The sequence below is a fragment of the Camelus bactrianus genome, chromosome 27 (genome assembly GCF_048773025.1).
Source record: "Camelus bactrianus isolate YW-2024 breed Bactrian camel chromosome 27, ASM4877302v1, whole genome shotgun sequence".
NCBI lineage: Eukaryota > Metazoa > Chordata > Mammalia > Artiodactyla > Camelidae > Camelus > Camelus bactrianus.
This window is the reverse complement of record NC_133565.1, coordinates 27,881,661-27,897,963: the sequence shown is the minus strand read 5'-3', so window position 1 is coordinate 27,897,963 and position 16,303 is coordinate 27,881,661. Positions and strand designations below refer to the sequence as shown.

The window sequence follows — 16,303 nt, the reverse complement described above, 5'->3', positions numbered from 1 at the left end:
ATGTGGTCTTTTGTCCAATAAAACAGTAGCCCCATTTCCTTTTTATCTGATAAAAATATCTACCACATTTTTAACGTAAAGCTGCAATCTAGACCTCCAAGACCAACAAACACATCTAACATGTGTGGGGAGGAAGGCCCCAGAGGGATGCTAATGCAGAAAAATCATGGTATTTCTGAGTCAGTCACTTGGACCTTAATAGAAAATCAATGCTTATCATCCCAGAGGCAGAAAGTCCAAATGGTTGACAGGCCTAAACAACATAACACAATAGAGGGAGTAAAAACTATTCAACTCATGTAACGTCTGGACAGCCGAACACAGAGGCCATTCCAAAGTGGGCCTTAATAAAAACTATAGAAAGCTGTCACAGACAAAGACACAAGTGCCCACACACTGATGTCCAAAGTCACGTGCCCTGGCCCCACTATGAGACTCTCCCATGTGCTACTTTAATCCCTGAATGCTCACTGCCTCATTCTCAAAGTTCCTGCACAAATATGCCAAAAGTTGGTACCGGAAGAGGCCCGATTAAGAACCACATGAGAAGTAAGACAAAAGAAATAGAGACCATAAAGGAACCAAAATAACATTTTATTCCTGGAGAAGCCAGTACTGGAAAATGCGGCTCAGATCTCTGGGCAAGAGGGCTTCCTTATTCTGAACCCTACACTCAGACGGACTTAACCACCCAGCACAGAAGACCCTGGACTCCTTTGGGCCTCACCTGCAGTGCGGGGTCTTTATCACGAAGCACACAGCATGGCCAAGAGTGATTCAGAACACGTGCTCTCTGCAGACAGGCCGAGTCCTAAGGGGAAGGGGAGGGGAAGGCACTGATTGACACACACCCCTCACTCTGAACTCCTGGAGCAGACTGTCACTTGTGCTGTGGGGCGGAGTTAGTGGTGGGGGGGCGGGGGGGACAGGAGTGTTCTCATGGAGTGCCTTAGGAGGACAATTCAAGACTCCTCTTACAAAGAAGAAAATTTGAAAGTGGCATCACATTTTAAAATAAAATATTTAAGGCCAATAGAAAGGAGTTTGAAAATACAAAACAGATCACTTTTAAGTGATTGAAATGAAGGCTAAATTACCCATTATAAATTCCAAGTACACCTAAAAAGGAGAAGAAAAAAAAACTTTGGATAAAATCTCAATAAAGTGGATTAAAATAAAAGATAATAGACAAGCTGTAAAATAATAATATAAAGTTTGAAGTTTCGAAAGCTAGGTAAATGAGAGCAAAAGGGAAGAAACAGGACCAAGTGTGGAAGGAGTGTCTATAACACCAAAAGCATATGGAAAATTCCAGATTCCCAGGGAAGAGATTGACAGGTGTTCTCTGGTTTAGATGCATACCCCTGGTCCAATCAACTGTGACCAGTGGGTAGGGTCACAAAGCTCAGGCTGACGGGGTCCCTGTAGAAATTATATGTGGGGCAGACACTCTAAAAGGTTAGCACGACAGACAGAGAAACAGCATGGCCCTGAGAGCTGAGCTCTGTGGCATTCATTCAGCGAGTCACCTACCTCCCCTAATTCTAATTTCCTCACCTGCAAATAGGAACACTGCAACTGTCTTAGTGTTTTTATGAAGATTAAATTAGAAAATGCACATGAAGCAAATGACACAGCTGGTCCAGGAAGGTGCTTTCTCCTCCACCTCCATGAAGGGGAACATACCGGCACCTCCTGCTGATGGGGCAGGAGAGGAGGGCAGCTGCTCAGTAATGCAGGCCTGAATTACTCCAAGCCCAAAGGAGGGTCCCCAAGGGCCCTCAGTCCCAGGGCAATCTCAGGAACTGGAACAAATCTTCCTAAAGGAGCCATAACATCCACTTTGATTCCTAGCCCCTCCCCATGGCTTACCTCTGAGGCAGAGAAGACCCAAGGGAACTTGGCCCAAGTTTGGGGTCTCTTCCAGGCAGATGAGTCCACGTGCATAAACACGGTGCGTTTTTATGGACACACTTCTGGACACACTTCATTAGGCCTTGTTCACGAACACTCCCTTGACTCTGTGCTCTGACATCTCTCTAGTGCTTCTCTGGACTTGACCTCGAGGTGAGCATTTGATCTCCTTAGCTGATCTCTTATTTTTCATACACATGACTTTTCATTCCCCCTTCCTGATCACTGTACTTTTACTCACACTGAGTAGGCTCATACTTCCTTTGTCAGCCCCTAGAGACCAACCCTTGGTGCCGCCAGATCTCTGGCTGTCATAAGGACGGACACCAGGTGAGTCTGCTGGGACCCAATCCATTCACCTCTACAGCAAAATAAGAGATGAGGAGTAGGCAAGGCAAAGGTGAGGGTGGGATCCCAGCTTGAAGCTAAGCAGTGTCCACGCTGAGGGTCAAACACACCTGGCAACACCTATTGAATTGGGAGATGCGCCCATCAGGCGTCCATTTGTTTGAGTGATGGCGAAATCTCAGAAGAAAAGAACATATCCTCAAGGAAGCAGCAGCCAGGTAAATAAACTTGATCCACGTACGAAGATCTCGTACCCATTTATGTTTAGAACTGTGGTAGATAGTGTCTCTGCTCCCTTACCTTGGCCCTCAGGTTTGGAGGCTGGCTAAGGCAGTTCAGTTCTGGTCCACGTCTCCCTCTGGCAGGCAATCTGGGCACGTTCTCATGGCGAAGATGGAGGTGCAGGAGTGCAGGTGGAAAGGCTGAGTGCTTTTCAAGTCTGTTTATACCCAGACTATTACCGTCCCACAGGCCAACCAGGTCACAGGGTCGGGCTTGGAGTCAGAGTGGGCACAGGAATCTGCAGCTTGATGACTGTACTTAAAAATCAATTCAACATTAAGAATAACCAAGGCCTTTTGCCAACAGTGTGTCATATTTATTGGGCTATTCACAGGTCAGCTAAAACACCATGAAGGGAAAAGACCAGATGCCACCAGTAATGTCAGGAAACAAAATATTTAGCAATTCTTAGGTTCAAGTGTTGCATTCCATCACAGTTTGAGGAATATGGGCAGTTCATGGACAAAACTGCAACGGCTACCATTTATTTTTAGCAACAAGAAGCACGTACATTTATTTAACCAATGACTTTTAGGACAGTCAGCAAAAAAAGGAAATAGGTATTTTCATGTAGCTAAGACACGAAACTCATACAAATTAAATTGATACAAAATACATTATAAAGAGAGCACACATACAAAAGTCATTAAGTTGGTCAAAGAGCAAGAATGCCGCATAACACCACACTGAGAGAACACTGGTGCGAATTCATTTCAGTTATGAAAGTTTGTCCAGAGTCTGAGTTACACATTTACTGAGGTAAAGGCACAATCACTTCAACATAATTAATGGGGAAGAATCCAGACTCCCCATGGAGCATTCCTTCATACCAGTTTTCATCTATCTGATTGGTAAGTGTAATGATGTCCCCTTCTTTAAATCCTAGTTCTCCTTGGTTTTCTGGTTCAAAGTCATAGAGACCACGACAGCAGGGCTGGTCCATGGCAATGTTAGAACCTGTCCGCATCATGTGAAGACAAAAAGTACAGGTTAACAGGACTAATTACCCACAGAGAACTGCAAAGGTGGAGAGCTGGAAGAACCGTGAAGAGCGGGCCCCTGCCTGCCTTCCCACGACCAGGCAGGCTCACCCTGCCTCATGGGTGCTGTGCTTGTGGCCTCGCCCCTCGCTGCCCCCCTGGGCCCGTGGCTTTTCTTATCGGGACTCTCAGCCCGAGAATGCCGGTCCAGCCCCTCTCCTGGAAGCAGCGGCTCACTCAGCTCTGCCTGGAGCCAAAGGGAGGTGCAGAATTACACGGCCCAACCCCTGGCCTCAGGGAGCTCAGAGTTTCTTTCTGGAGACTGCACAACACACGGGAAACATTCAAAGAACAAAGATGAGGTTGTGTACCACTTATAGCTCAGAAGCTCAGAGGAGAAGGAAGCAGGGCAGGTCGGGGTGGTTAGGGACATATTCCTAGAACTGGTGACCAGGAGCTGGAACATGGCAGGCTGTGAGACCAGAGAGGGATGAGCAGAATCTCTGCAGACCAGCCTGAGGTCTTGGGATTGTTGCTGCAAGCCAGAAGTCTTCATAATATTTTTAAATTATTTTTTAATTTCAAAAAGAGAGAGAGAGAGAAAGAATAGGTGTATGTAAAACTGAGAAAAGTTAGCTGTAAACCACTAACGAAGAGACAGCCAATGTTAAATTCACATCATGGCACAGAAGCTTCCAGATACCTTCATGAATATATTTATGTATTTACATATAGCTGTTTTCATAAAAGAATCTTCCTGTATATATTATTGTGAACATCTTTCCAGGTTACTTTTAATTACTGACCAGTTATCAACTAGATCAGTATAACAATTTATTTAACCTATCTCCTACTATTGCATATTTAAAGGACCTCCTTCCTTCCTTCTCTCCTTCCTTCCTTCTTTCGTTCCTCTTTCTCTCTCTTCCCTTCTTCATCCCTTCCTTTTCATCTTTCTGCTTGTTTTCTCTTGGCTTTCATTGATAACTTTTTGAAAAATAGCCTAAGATACGTGTATTTACAAATACGTGCAATTAACTCCTGAGGGTAAACTTCTAGAAGTAAACTGGCTGTTTATAGACATAAATTTTTCCAGAACTTTCAACATTCACTTCCAATGTATTTTTTGATCATTCTTTGTCTTTTAAGTATCAGGAGCCCCTTTTATTACTAACTTTTATATTAATCCCATATCTGTCATTTTTGACACAAGCAGCATTCCTAGCTTATCTGATTTTTTCATTTTGGAGAGCGTGCTGGGGACGGAGCAGGGAAGAAGGGTTTCTGATTTGTTTTGTTACCCATGCAGAAAGGTTAAATAGCATAAGCAGTCAAACTGATAAAACTTCATGGCTTCCCTTCCACATTTACATAGAAATATTGAACTAAATTTATCCCAATAATTTTCAAAATTAATTTTTAATGTGAAAATATTTTCTTTCAATCCACCTGGATTTTGGCAAATAAAGGTATTATTTATGCTTAATAATGTTTAAGCAGTTATCTCAACACAATTTATTAAATAATCGATTCTTCTCCACTGATTTCAAATGCTACTTTTATCTTTATCGTATATTTAATTATCATATGCACTTGGATCTACTTTAGGATTTTCTACTTTGCTCCACTGACCCATTTTGGTAACTAATCAAATCATTCTAAATACTATAGCTTTAAAATAAATGCTAATAATTAGTAAAGCAAGTTCCTTGTTGTTACTTTTCTACAGGCCGACTTCAGAGATATTGTAGGTTTGGTTCTAGACCACCACAATAAAGCAAATATTTTAATAAAGCAAGACACAAATTTTTTGGTTTCCTTGTGCTTATAAAAGTTATGTTTACACTAAACTGTAGTCTATTAAGTGTGCAATAGCATTGTATCTTAAAAAAAACATATATGCTTTAATTTAAAATATTTTATTGCTAAAAAAATGCTAACCGTCATTTGAGCCTTCAGCAAGTCCTAATCCTTCTGCCGAACGGTCTTGCCTCGATGTTGACGGCTGCTGACTGATTAGGGTGGTGGTTGTCCAAGGCTAGGGTGGCTGTGGAAATTGGAAATTTCTTTAAATGAGACAGTAATGAAATTTGCAGCATCAGTTGACTCTTCCCTTCATGAACGATTTCTCTGTAGCAGGCAATGCTGTCTAGGAGTGTATTACCCACGGTAGAACTTCTTTCAAAACTGGAGTCAGTCCTCTCAAACTCTGCTGCTTTATCAACTAAGTTTATGTGATACTCTAAATCCTTTGTTGCCATTTCAACTATCTTCACAGCATCTTCACCAGGAGTAGATTACACCTCAAGAAACCTCTTTCTCTGCTCATCCAAAAGAAGCGACTTCTCATCTGTTAAAACGTTTTATCATGAGATTGCAACAATTCAGTCCCATCTTCAGGCTCCACTTCTAATTCTAGTTCTCTTGTTAACTCTTAAGGGCCCTAGGATTTTCAGAATGATAAGTGACTACTGGCTTCAATTTCAGGTCACCAGCTGCATTAGCCCCTAACAGAGTCAGCCTGTTCTTTGAAGCTTTGGAAGCCAGGCATTGACTTCTCCTCTCTAGTTATGAGATTCCAAGATGGCATCCTCTTCCAACAGAAGGCTGTTTCATCCACACTGTTGTTTAGAGCAGCCACCTTCATTCGTGCTCTGAGCTTGGTCTTCTGGACAACTTGCTGCAGCTTCTATATCAGCACTTGCTGCTTCACCTTGCACTTTGATGTTACGGAGACAGCTTCCTTCCTTCAACCTCACGAACCAACCTCTGCTGGCTTCAAACTTTTCTTCTGCAGCTTCCTCACCTCCCTCAGCCTTCACAGAAGTGGAGAGAGTTAGGGCCTTGCTCTGGATTAGGCTTCGATTTAAGGAATGTTGTGGCCGGTTTGATCTTTTAATCGGGTCACTCAGACTTTCTCCCTATCAGCAATAAGGCTGTTTCCCTTTCTTATCATCCATGTGTTCGCTGGGGTAGCACTTTTAATTTCCTTCAACAACTTTTCCTCTGTATTCCCAACTTGGGTAACTGTTTGGTGCAGGAGGACTAGCTTTTTGCCTGTCCTGGCTTTCAACGTGCCTTCCTCACTGAACTTAAAGATTTCTAGCTTTTGATTTAAAGTGTGAGATGTGTGACTCTTCCTTTCACTTGAACTTTTGGGGGGGGGGGCATTGTAGGGTTATTCATTGGCCTAACTTCACTATTGTCATGTCTTGGGGACTAGGGAGGATGAGGAGAGGGAGAGAGATGGGGGAACAGCAGGTCAAGGGGAGCAGTCAGAACACATACAACATTTATCAAGTTCACCACCTTATATGGGCACAATGCGTGGTGCCCCAAAACAGTTATAATAATAACGTCAAAGATCACAGCTCACACATCACCATAACAGATATAATAATAATGAAAAATTTTGAAGTATTGTGAGAATTACCCAGATGTGACAAAGAGACATGAAGCAAGCAAATACTGTGAGAAAAACGGTGCCAAGAGACTTGGTCGGTCAACGCAGGGTTGCCACAAATCTTATTTATATATAAAAAAAGCAATATCTGCAAAGCATAAGAAAACAATTTCCTATTTCAAAATTTCCTATTCTCATGAAATCATTCAACCAGGTAAAGTTTAGTATCAATGTATTGAGTTTCTCCCACAAAACCTCATTTCCATTTTAACTGGATCATATTTTTTGAGTAATAATAAGATTAATTTTTTAAGATTATTTTAAAATGAATGGCCATTGCATGCCTTGAGGAAATCATACTTATGTGTTATACATTTATCCTATGTCTAGACTGGATTTGTTACTATTTTATATTTTTACACCTATATTTAAAAGTGAAATGACTTCTTTTTACATTCTGGTCATGTTTTGGTGTCAAAGAATTTATAAAATAAACTCTATTTTTCTATTTTTTTAAATATTTCAACTTGAAGATTTGATTTTTTTTAAATGCCCCCAATTATCTAGGCCTATGGGTTTCTGAAGACAGAATGCTTTCTAGGATACCTTATGACAGTGGCTTGGTGTGTCTGGGAAGGACATATGGTCGCTCCACTCCAGTTCCCTATAGAGTCTAGGGTACACGTGGCCTCAGTGGTTGTGGTTCCCACGGTTCCATGTAGAAGAGCCAAAAGTGAGAGCATGTGCAGAGCCTGAGGGGCTGCCCTGGCCTAGTGCGGTGATGCCCCACAGAGCGGCTGGAAGGCAAGCATCACTGATGAGCTCCGAGGGAGACCTGACTGTTCCAGTGAAGATGGGGCTGGAAAGGGGCTAAAATCTACCCCAGGAAAACCACACACTCCATCTACATGAGACCACCACATGGACACAGGCCATCCCAGTAGACGGAACATGCCACCCAGAGGGAGACCAGGGAAGCCTGCATACCACCAACGGCAGACACCTCATGTCCTCATTACATCACCCCAGAGAGGGAGGTCTGCAGAGGCAGGGAGGCAGCATCCCGGGGCAAGACCATGCCAGTTTCATGGGTTTTGTCCTTTAAGAAGAGGGCTTAATCCTTTCCCATGATTGAAATATCTGCATATGTTATCTCACTTCTGCCATCCTATTTTATGTTTTCCATTTCTATTCCCTTTCTCTATCATTATGAAACATTCTTATTTCTCTCTCTGTCCAGACTTCAGCTGAGAGTTCAAACAAGGTCTGCGAGACCAAGTTCCTTCCTCACCAAGTCTTTTACAACCAACTAAAGAGAGAAGACAAAGTTGGGTTAGTCAAATGCGAAGCCCTTTACAACACTGTAAGTCAATTATACTTCAATTAAAAAAAAAATGAAAAGCCCCTTGGTCCTGGGGGAGACCGGGAGGTGGAAGCAAATTCACCGAGTAGCACCCATTTCTCCAACAGGGCAGTCCCGAGTTGGACTAAGGTGGCCCCGCTATTTCCTTCTACTGCAGGGGTTCTCAACCTGGCAGCACATTAAAAAAGCCCAGGCTGAACCCCAGACCAATTAAGTCAGAAGCTCTGGCAACGGGATCCAGACATCAGGATTTCGAAATTTTCTCAGGTGTTTCCAATTTCTAAGAGAGGGTGTGAACCACCAGCCTAATGGCCCTCTTTTCCTCCAACTCCTTGGACCAGAGCCTGGGAGAGCTGGCAGGGGAAGGGAAGAGGGGGCGGTCGGGGAGGGCGGACCTCTTCTTCCCCTCTAGGTAGGAAGCACCTTCCCAGGTGGTGGCATCCAGGTAGGTCAGCATTTTAAAAACTGGACCGCCCGCACTATTCTCTCTAGAATCTACCTGATGTTTCCAGCATTTAGATGGCTCCTTCCACGACAGACTCCCGTCCCACCCTAGATCTGTATATCATGAACTGGGGAGCAGAAGGATTTAAATAGGTTCATTATCTTGAATTTGAAGTGAATAACCGTCAGTGAGTTCAAGGCACTGGGGAGTCGTGTGTTCGCGATACAGAACTTTCCATTTCCCTTTGGAAATACAGCTCACATCTGGGTGTGAAGATGGATGAGGGCAGGGCACTGAATCCCTGTGGCAATTCAAGCCACTGAGTCAAAGTCAGTTTTATTAATGAATAACTGTTTTAATGTGGTCTGATAAATGATTAGTATTCTTTTATCATTTCTCCCACTACCAGTTTTTAATAGAGACAGAGTCAGGTGCCAAGCCCCATGGTGGTCTTGGGAAGCATTTCCTTGAACACAAAATGTCTATGCTGGAAGGGTCTTCTGTGAACCCTCCTCTTTTTGACAAAGAGGCAGCAGTGCTTCTGAGAGGCCACAACATCCTGGCCCCAGGGCTAATGGCAAAGCCAGAATGAGACACCAGGGCTCCAGACCCCAGCCTATGACCGCCTTCCTGATGGTAGCTCCTACATGATCCATAGATCAACCACTGCCATAGGTTGCCAAGAAATTTCACAGACTGTCACACCGACTACAGGCCTAATTGTATGTGTATATACATATATATATATTTTTTTTCTTCCCATTGACTCTGTAAGCTACCTGCAATGACTAAAATAAATACTAAATGGCAGGCATGTACTCACCCCAGCCACGACCTGTGTGTGCACTCCTGCACACAGACACTGAGCAAATCAGGGGAAAGACACGTTACTCACTTCTCGCTTCATTTATTCCAGGCGAGGGACCACTGCCCACACTGCCTGCTTTGCTCTTCTAAGAGCTAGAAACCGACCATACTCACATCACACTCCATCAGCAAACGAACCCAAAACATGGCATCTCTCCTGAGACCCCTGTGTGGAGAGTCCCCAGGCAAGAGTTCCCCGACTCAGGGAAGGTGCGAGCACCTGACTCTCCACCTGCCTCTGCACCGCTTCCTGCACAGAGCACAGGCCCCAGCAGTAGGGGCACCTTTACGCCCACCCCCACCAGAGCCCAGGCCGGCGCTCCTGAACGGCACTCGCAGCAGGACGATATTCTGAAATATCACCCGATGCATTTGTCCAGGCTGGGTTGTTTTTGCCACCTGGGACCATCAACCCAAGTAGCTGTGGCCCCCTTTACTTTAGGGAGACAGTGGAACCTGCACACAGACAAGCAATCAATGTTCAGCCTGGAAGTTCAAAAATGATGCCATTTCAGTTGTGAAATGGTGTGGATGCCAAGGCTTTCCAGCTCTCATGCCAGAGTCAGGGAGGCTTTTAAGAGATTTAAGAGGCAAAGGGGTGGGGGTGGAGACTTTTGAGTTCCAAGGAGCTTGAAGAACTCAAAGCACAGAGATTTGTTATTACAAGTTGTAGAGAGGGAAGGGCTGCTTCCTGCCATCCAGAGAAGACACAGGAGCTCTTCCTGGAGTCAGGGAAGAGGCCTGGAGAGAGACGATGGCAGGCAAGAAGGCTGAAGTGCTCCCTGGATTCCACCCCGGGGTTGGGGGCTCTTAGCCCCACTTCCCCGTGAAACTCTGGGAGAAGCAGGCTATCAAAGTGACCTACCAACCTGGGGGTGCTGAGCACAGTGGAAATGGCAGGTGGTGTAATTAAACAGAAAGGGAGCCGGTGGGGGGGGGGCAACCCTGGGCTCCCCACGAACTGTGAACACATCTCCTCGAGTCCCAGCATGAAGTGAGGAAAAGCCGAGGGGGCAAGTGGACCAGAGAGGGCCTGGGGTTGGGCACACAGGCTCCGAATGCAGAGATCTGGCAACCCAGAGGCAGAGGCTTGGGCCCCAGACCCAGACCAGCCCTGAGTGACGAGTTATCTCAGCTGTGGGAGCAGTTAAGCGTGAGACAAGCTTCCTCACCTGTCACCGTAAAGTTCCCTAAACTCCCCCGTGCGCCCAGGCAACCTCCTGGGGTAGAGAAGGAGGTAGGAGAGAACCTTTGAGGAAAAACCAATAGTCCTGACAGCAAATTTCAACTGAATTGACTGGGTTTAAATCTCGAATTGACAAAGCAATAGGTGGACAGTCTGTGCTTTCTATTGGAAGGGACGGAGTTACCTTGAAATGGCAAGATTACATTTTTTTCCACCATTAGAAGAAATGGAAAAAAGATTAATTTTTTTTTTTGTTTTTGGCCAACAGTAGAAATGGAAAAAAGATTAAGTTGTTTCCACCATTGGTCTAAACGGAGGCTCATAAGTAAGTTCAGATAAAGAAAGAAAGTCCGTGCCCACTTGAGTCACAGTGCGTGAATTTTCCCTCTCCCCAGAGGTGGAACCCAAAAGTGCAGGCAGAATGGCGACAATGTCGTCAGTGGGATCTTTCCAACTGGACGAGGCACACACGTGCACTAGATGCCCGAGTGCCTGGCTTCCCAGGATCCGAAGCCACGCCTCTGCCCAGATCTTCCCAGCAGAAAGGATGGGTCCCACCTGGCGCCCCATCTTTGTTGAACAGCTACCCCCTTTTCCCCTGGGGTCTCACACCACCATCTCCACCTCCGCGCTTTCTGGTGCACGTGAGCTCCCGGCCAGCCGCCGTGGCCGTGGCCGTGGCCGTGCGCGCTCTAGAACAGGCAGCTGAATCCCCAGCCCCAGCCATCCAGCGAGGAGGCCGCCTCTCCTCCTGCCCTGGCCGGGTCACCCGTGTTTATTTTCTCTCACTCCCGAGACCTGGCTTCACGTAACATGAGAGCAGAGGTGGGAAAAACACAGTCTTCCTTGTTAAAGTGCTGAAACAAAGATTATTTTAACAGAGAAAAGGGAGTGTCCCTGTTAAATATTTATTATTCAAGCTCTGTTCCACATCATTAGGGAAAAAGAGAGAGAGAGAGACCCTACCACGAGAACTTTAAGGTAGCTGGTCAGTCAGCGCTGCATTGGCAACACACAATAAGCAGGGAAATCGCGTTCTCCCTAAAATAAATTTCCCTTCCCTCTTGGCAATAATGTGGTCCAGTTCCTAACAATATTGGGTCCCCTCTTATTTTAACAGCAGGAAAATTCTTTGGATGCCCTTCCTCTGACCCCACCTTTTGTTTCCCAAAGTCCCTGCTGCAAAGGACAACTCACATGTACAGAACTGCCGGGCACATTTTATTCCGATAGCGGCTGTCCCACAATTAATTCTGCAGTCCCGGTCAGCCACAGGGATGAAATAATAACTCTCAATATTTAGTATCTACCATGTGCCAGGACAATATTCTAAATGCCTCAGAGATATCAGCAGATTTAATTTTCAGAGAAACCCTCCCTCTGATAAGGTAATGCTATTTCCCTCAATTGATGGATGGAGAAATTGAGGTTCAAAGCAATTAAACAGCAGTCTGAGACGTGACCCCCGTCTAGGTCCAGGGTCTGTGCTCTGGACCACCATGGCATGTGCCCGCTCTGAAAATTATTAGCTAGTGAATGCATGCCCACTCAGCTTCTGAGCCATCCCTGGCCGAGGGGGTGGCCCATCAGCTGGGCTCGGAGTGAGCTGGGGGATCCTCACCTGGGCGTGCGCTGGGAGATCCCGGGCGTTGGGACGCTCCTTAGGCGTGTTCGCCCCCTAAATCCTTCTCTGATCCCGGGGGGTCTGCCCACAGCCCATCTCTCCTTGCCAGTCACTCGAGGGATGTCCTTCAGGTGCTTATTCTCTGTCCTGCTTCAAAGTGAGCAGCTCAGGCTTCCATTAGAATAAGTACGTAAATAACCAAACAAAACCAGTGTCTACTCCAGGTGATGGATTAGACACCAGAGTGGAGATGCCATCTGACAGGACTGGCATTCCTGCAGCCTGGCCACCTCATGTGCTCCCTCCCTACTCCCTCTCTGCCACATGCCAGGATCTGCCAGCCTGTTCTCAAAGGCTGTATTTCTAATCCCGACTTTGAAGGAGATAGAGGTGGAGGAAGAAGGCGTGGTCAGAGGGGCAGGGGGCATCCTTCTCTCTGTAGCACTAAAAATCACAGCTCTTTAGCTGTCCTTGACCTTGGCTTATTTTCAGACCACCAAAGGAGCCCACCATACTCTCTTCTTCTCTGCTGGCCCTGACTTTGGGAATTTCATTACCCAGAAGCATTTGGTCAGAGCATCCCAGTGGAAAGGCCAGTTATAACAGCCCTCTGCTCCTGCTTTTCTTCTTTTTTTGGTGGTAGGGAAAGAGGACGGAAAGAGGTAATTCACACAACTGCTGTCGACATAAGTGCCCATCAGGGTGCGAGGTGTGGGGTCTACTGGAAGCTACTGACCTGAGGAGGGCTCTTTGTCTTTTAGTAAGTGCCCCAGACTGCTGTGCCTTTTGCGTTTTTGTTCCTGCTTTTTATAGTTTCTCTCTTGCCTCCCTTGTAGTCAGGCTGCGACCTGTCACTTTTTCCTGCTGTCAGTGGGCCTTCCCGAAGCAGTCCCTCAGGCCTTTCTAATCTGCTGCTTCCAATCTGCTGTAGGCTGGGGAATCAGATAACCAATAATGTAGTGTTAACAGCCGCTGTGCTCGAGGCTCTTACTCTGCAGAAGTACCAATCCTGCCCAGCACCTCTTATTTACATGATCTAATTTAATCCTTCGAAGAACCCCGTGCAGTTGGGGCAATAATTCCCGTTCTTTTGATGACAGAATTGAGACCCAGAGGTATGGAGTGAAAGCCAGGGTCTCCTTCTGACCCACTTAACAGTAAGGCCTGCAGGTGACACCTGTCTTGGCTGGGTGAGCCTGTGTTCTGCTCGCTTCCCGGTCTCAAGTCCAGGGTTCAGAGGTGTTTCCATATTATCTCTGCTACCCATGGGGCAGCTAAGGAACAGGGAGGGAAGCGCCTGATGCCAGGTAGAATCAGTAGCCCTGTTAGGAAGGGGACCCGAGATCCCCCTGAGACTCACTATACCTGTGCCCTCTAACTAGAGAGTTCATCTCTTACCATGCTGGGGCAAAAACTGACCTGGAACTTTCAAGTCTGTTTCCGGTTCAGACCCATTCTCCAACACTGAGTGTCTACTCTGGGCCAGGCACCCCCCCAACCCAATAGACACTATCTCTTTTGAATTAGAACGAGCATATCTGGTTCAAGCTTCCATCAAAAATTGTCATTTTTTGGTTTTTTTCTGATCTAAAATCTCAAGCTCTTGTAACAAAAAAATTTTGAAGCTAACAACTTTTAGCTGACCCAGTCACAGCATTGGTGCATAACTCTGATAAATACCATACAATCTATTTTGTTCAATATCTCTAAAATACTGTTTTTGTCTACTTGATAAGAACATATGGGATAGAAATTTCAGATCCCTGGGTTTTAGCTCTGGATTAGATCAAATCTGGGCCTTGGTTTCCTTACCTGCAAATTTTAAGTATTAATCTGTGATTAATACTGTGGACTGAATGTTCGTGTCCCCCCAAAATTCAGACGTTGAAGTCCTAATCCCCAAAGCTATAGTATTTGGAGGTGGGGCCTTTGGGAGGTGATAAGGTCATGAGGGTGAAGCCCACATGCATGGAATTAGTGCCAATGTGTGCAGACACAGTGAGAAGACAGCCATCTGCAAACCAGGAAGAGAGCCCTCACCAGACACCGAATCGGCCGGCACCTTCATCTTGAACATCCCAGACTCCAGAACTGTGAGAAATAAATGTTTGTTTTAAGCCACTTAGTAGCAGCTCAAGCTAAGACAGTTAAGTAGTAAACTAGTCAGTAAAGTCTAGTAAAAGTCTATGAACTATCTTTCTGGAAATAAGAACCCGTTATTTATCCATAAGAGATGTGATTTATTAAAATGACTTGTCAATGGAACTCAAGCTTACTCATTATAATCTATAAAAGTAAGCCCCTGTAATTTGTTTTAACCTTAGTACCAACCCTCCACAACTTACATGGGTTATATAAGATGGGTTTAACTAGTAGACTTTGTGCCCTCCACCCTTACAAAGCCTCCCCTCATGTACTGAGATGAACTTCCACAGATTTCTCAGAAGCCACAGCCCATTTATGTATCAAAGCTTCCTGGGAGGTGACCCCTCTGCTACAACCAGGTCCAGCGCCTGTGGGTTGCCTTTGCCTCTCTGCGTTAAGGGAAGAGGGAGGACAAACGACAGCCTTAATCAGAGCTGGCTTCCTGGCCGCTAGCCTAAGGACCAGCTTGCAGATGGTGTTTTGCTTGGCCTCCTCCTTGCTTTGTGCAGGGTGCATTAGTTGCCAGTATTTAAAAATCAGGAGATGGCACACAAATATAGGATTTCTGGCTTCTCTTGGAAAATCATAAAGGCTGGCTGCCCTAGGTCCACATTCCTGGGCAACAAGCAGCCGCTGTTTGGACAGGGCACGTGTTCTCAAGTTGGCCACAGACTCCCTCTGCCTGTCGTGCTCCTGACGTGGAGGTCTGCTGTCAGACTTCTATCATTGGCCCGGCGCTGTTTTCTTACACTTTCCCTAAGTCTCTCATTCCCATAATCTGGCATTAGGGTTTGTACCCGAGGCCGCACCCGCTCGACAGCTCCAGGGGGCATCACTCATGTGAATTCAAACATGAAGTCCTCTGGAATTGTGCTGCATAGGTGCCCTGTTTGTAATCCCTAACTTCTACACCATTTTTTAAAACAGAAGCGCATATATTAATAATTAGATGATGGCATTTTAAATTTTAGCTTAAAGACCAAGCATATCATTATAGAAAATATATTAAGGTTTTAAAATATGCATTTGAGATAATATAACCATTTTAGCCAAGTAGTATTAAAATTCCTACAACTATACTAGAAGTTACATCCTACAGGCTTTTCAAAAACTCTTTTTACAGACTATTTAGAAGAATTACAGGAAACTATTTCTTTTAGTGAGAAAACCTTTCCCTCTAAAGCTTCCTTGAGATGAAAACTAGGTAAAGGACTCTTTTCCTTCTCAGCATCAGTGACTACTGGGCAACAATAATCATCATAGTTCACATTTTAATTTTTAATATTTTTTAAAATACAGAAAATATAAAACATTCAATCTGTGCACTTTTCAAATTTTTAAGAATGCTGAGTACTCATAAAAGATAAATATTGCAGCCACAGAATTTAGAGTTGGAAAAGAAACCTGCAATGTATTGAGTCCAATCACTTCACTTAGGGACAAGTACAAGTCAGTCCAGAGATGTTAAGAAACTCACCCAAGGTCACACAGCAAATAAGTGCCAGTATCTGAATTACAACATGGGACTTCTTTTCCTTGCTTACTTTTCTGTCAGTAACTCTGACTCTGAAGCACTACTGATATATACAGAAATGGATGCGGGGGAGGGCTTGTGGCAGGGGGAAAAAAAGAAAAGAGTGGAAAGGACAGAAGGGAAAAAGTGAAAAAAAAGAAAACCTGCTGACTGGGCAATCCCCATTGTCACTGCTGTGTGAAATTTTAATTTCCTCTTTGGAAATTTAGGTT

The 16,303-nt window shown here is 45.1% G+C and overlaps 1 protein-coding gene across 3 annotated transcripts in view; it reads right to left on the bottom strand.

Annotated features, from left to right (window-relative positions):
- Window positions 1-670: 670 nt before the first annotated feature.
- The window catches only part of SH3GL3 (SH3 domain containing GRB2 like 3, endophilin A3), a 107,523-nt gene continuing 91,890 nt past the window's right edge, over window positions 671-16,303 (bottom strand). Inside the window, exons 9-10 of one of the 3 annotated variants that reach the window (XM_045516769.2) lie at window positions 5,466-5,571; window positions 3,363-3,501 (exon numbers count right to left, since the gene is read on the bottom strand). In XM_045516769.2, the coding sequence (XP_045372725.1) occupies window positions 5,480-5,571 (92 nt within the window). In that variant the 3' untranslated portion in view covers window positions 3,363-3,501; window positions 5,466-5,479. Of the gene's footprint in view, window positions 3,502-5,465; window positions 5,572-16,303 lie in introns of all 3 variants that reach the window. The other 2 variants (XM_010955141.3, XM_010955138.3) reach the window with 2 other exon arrangements.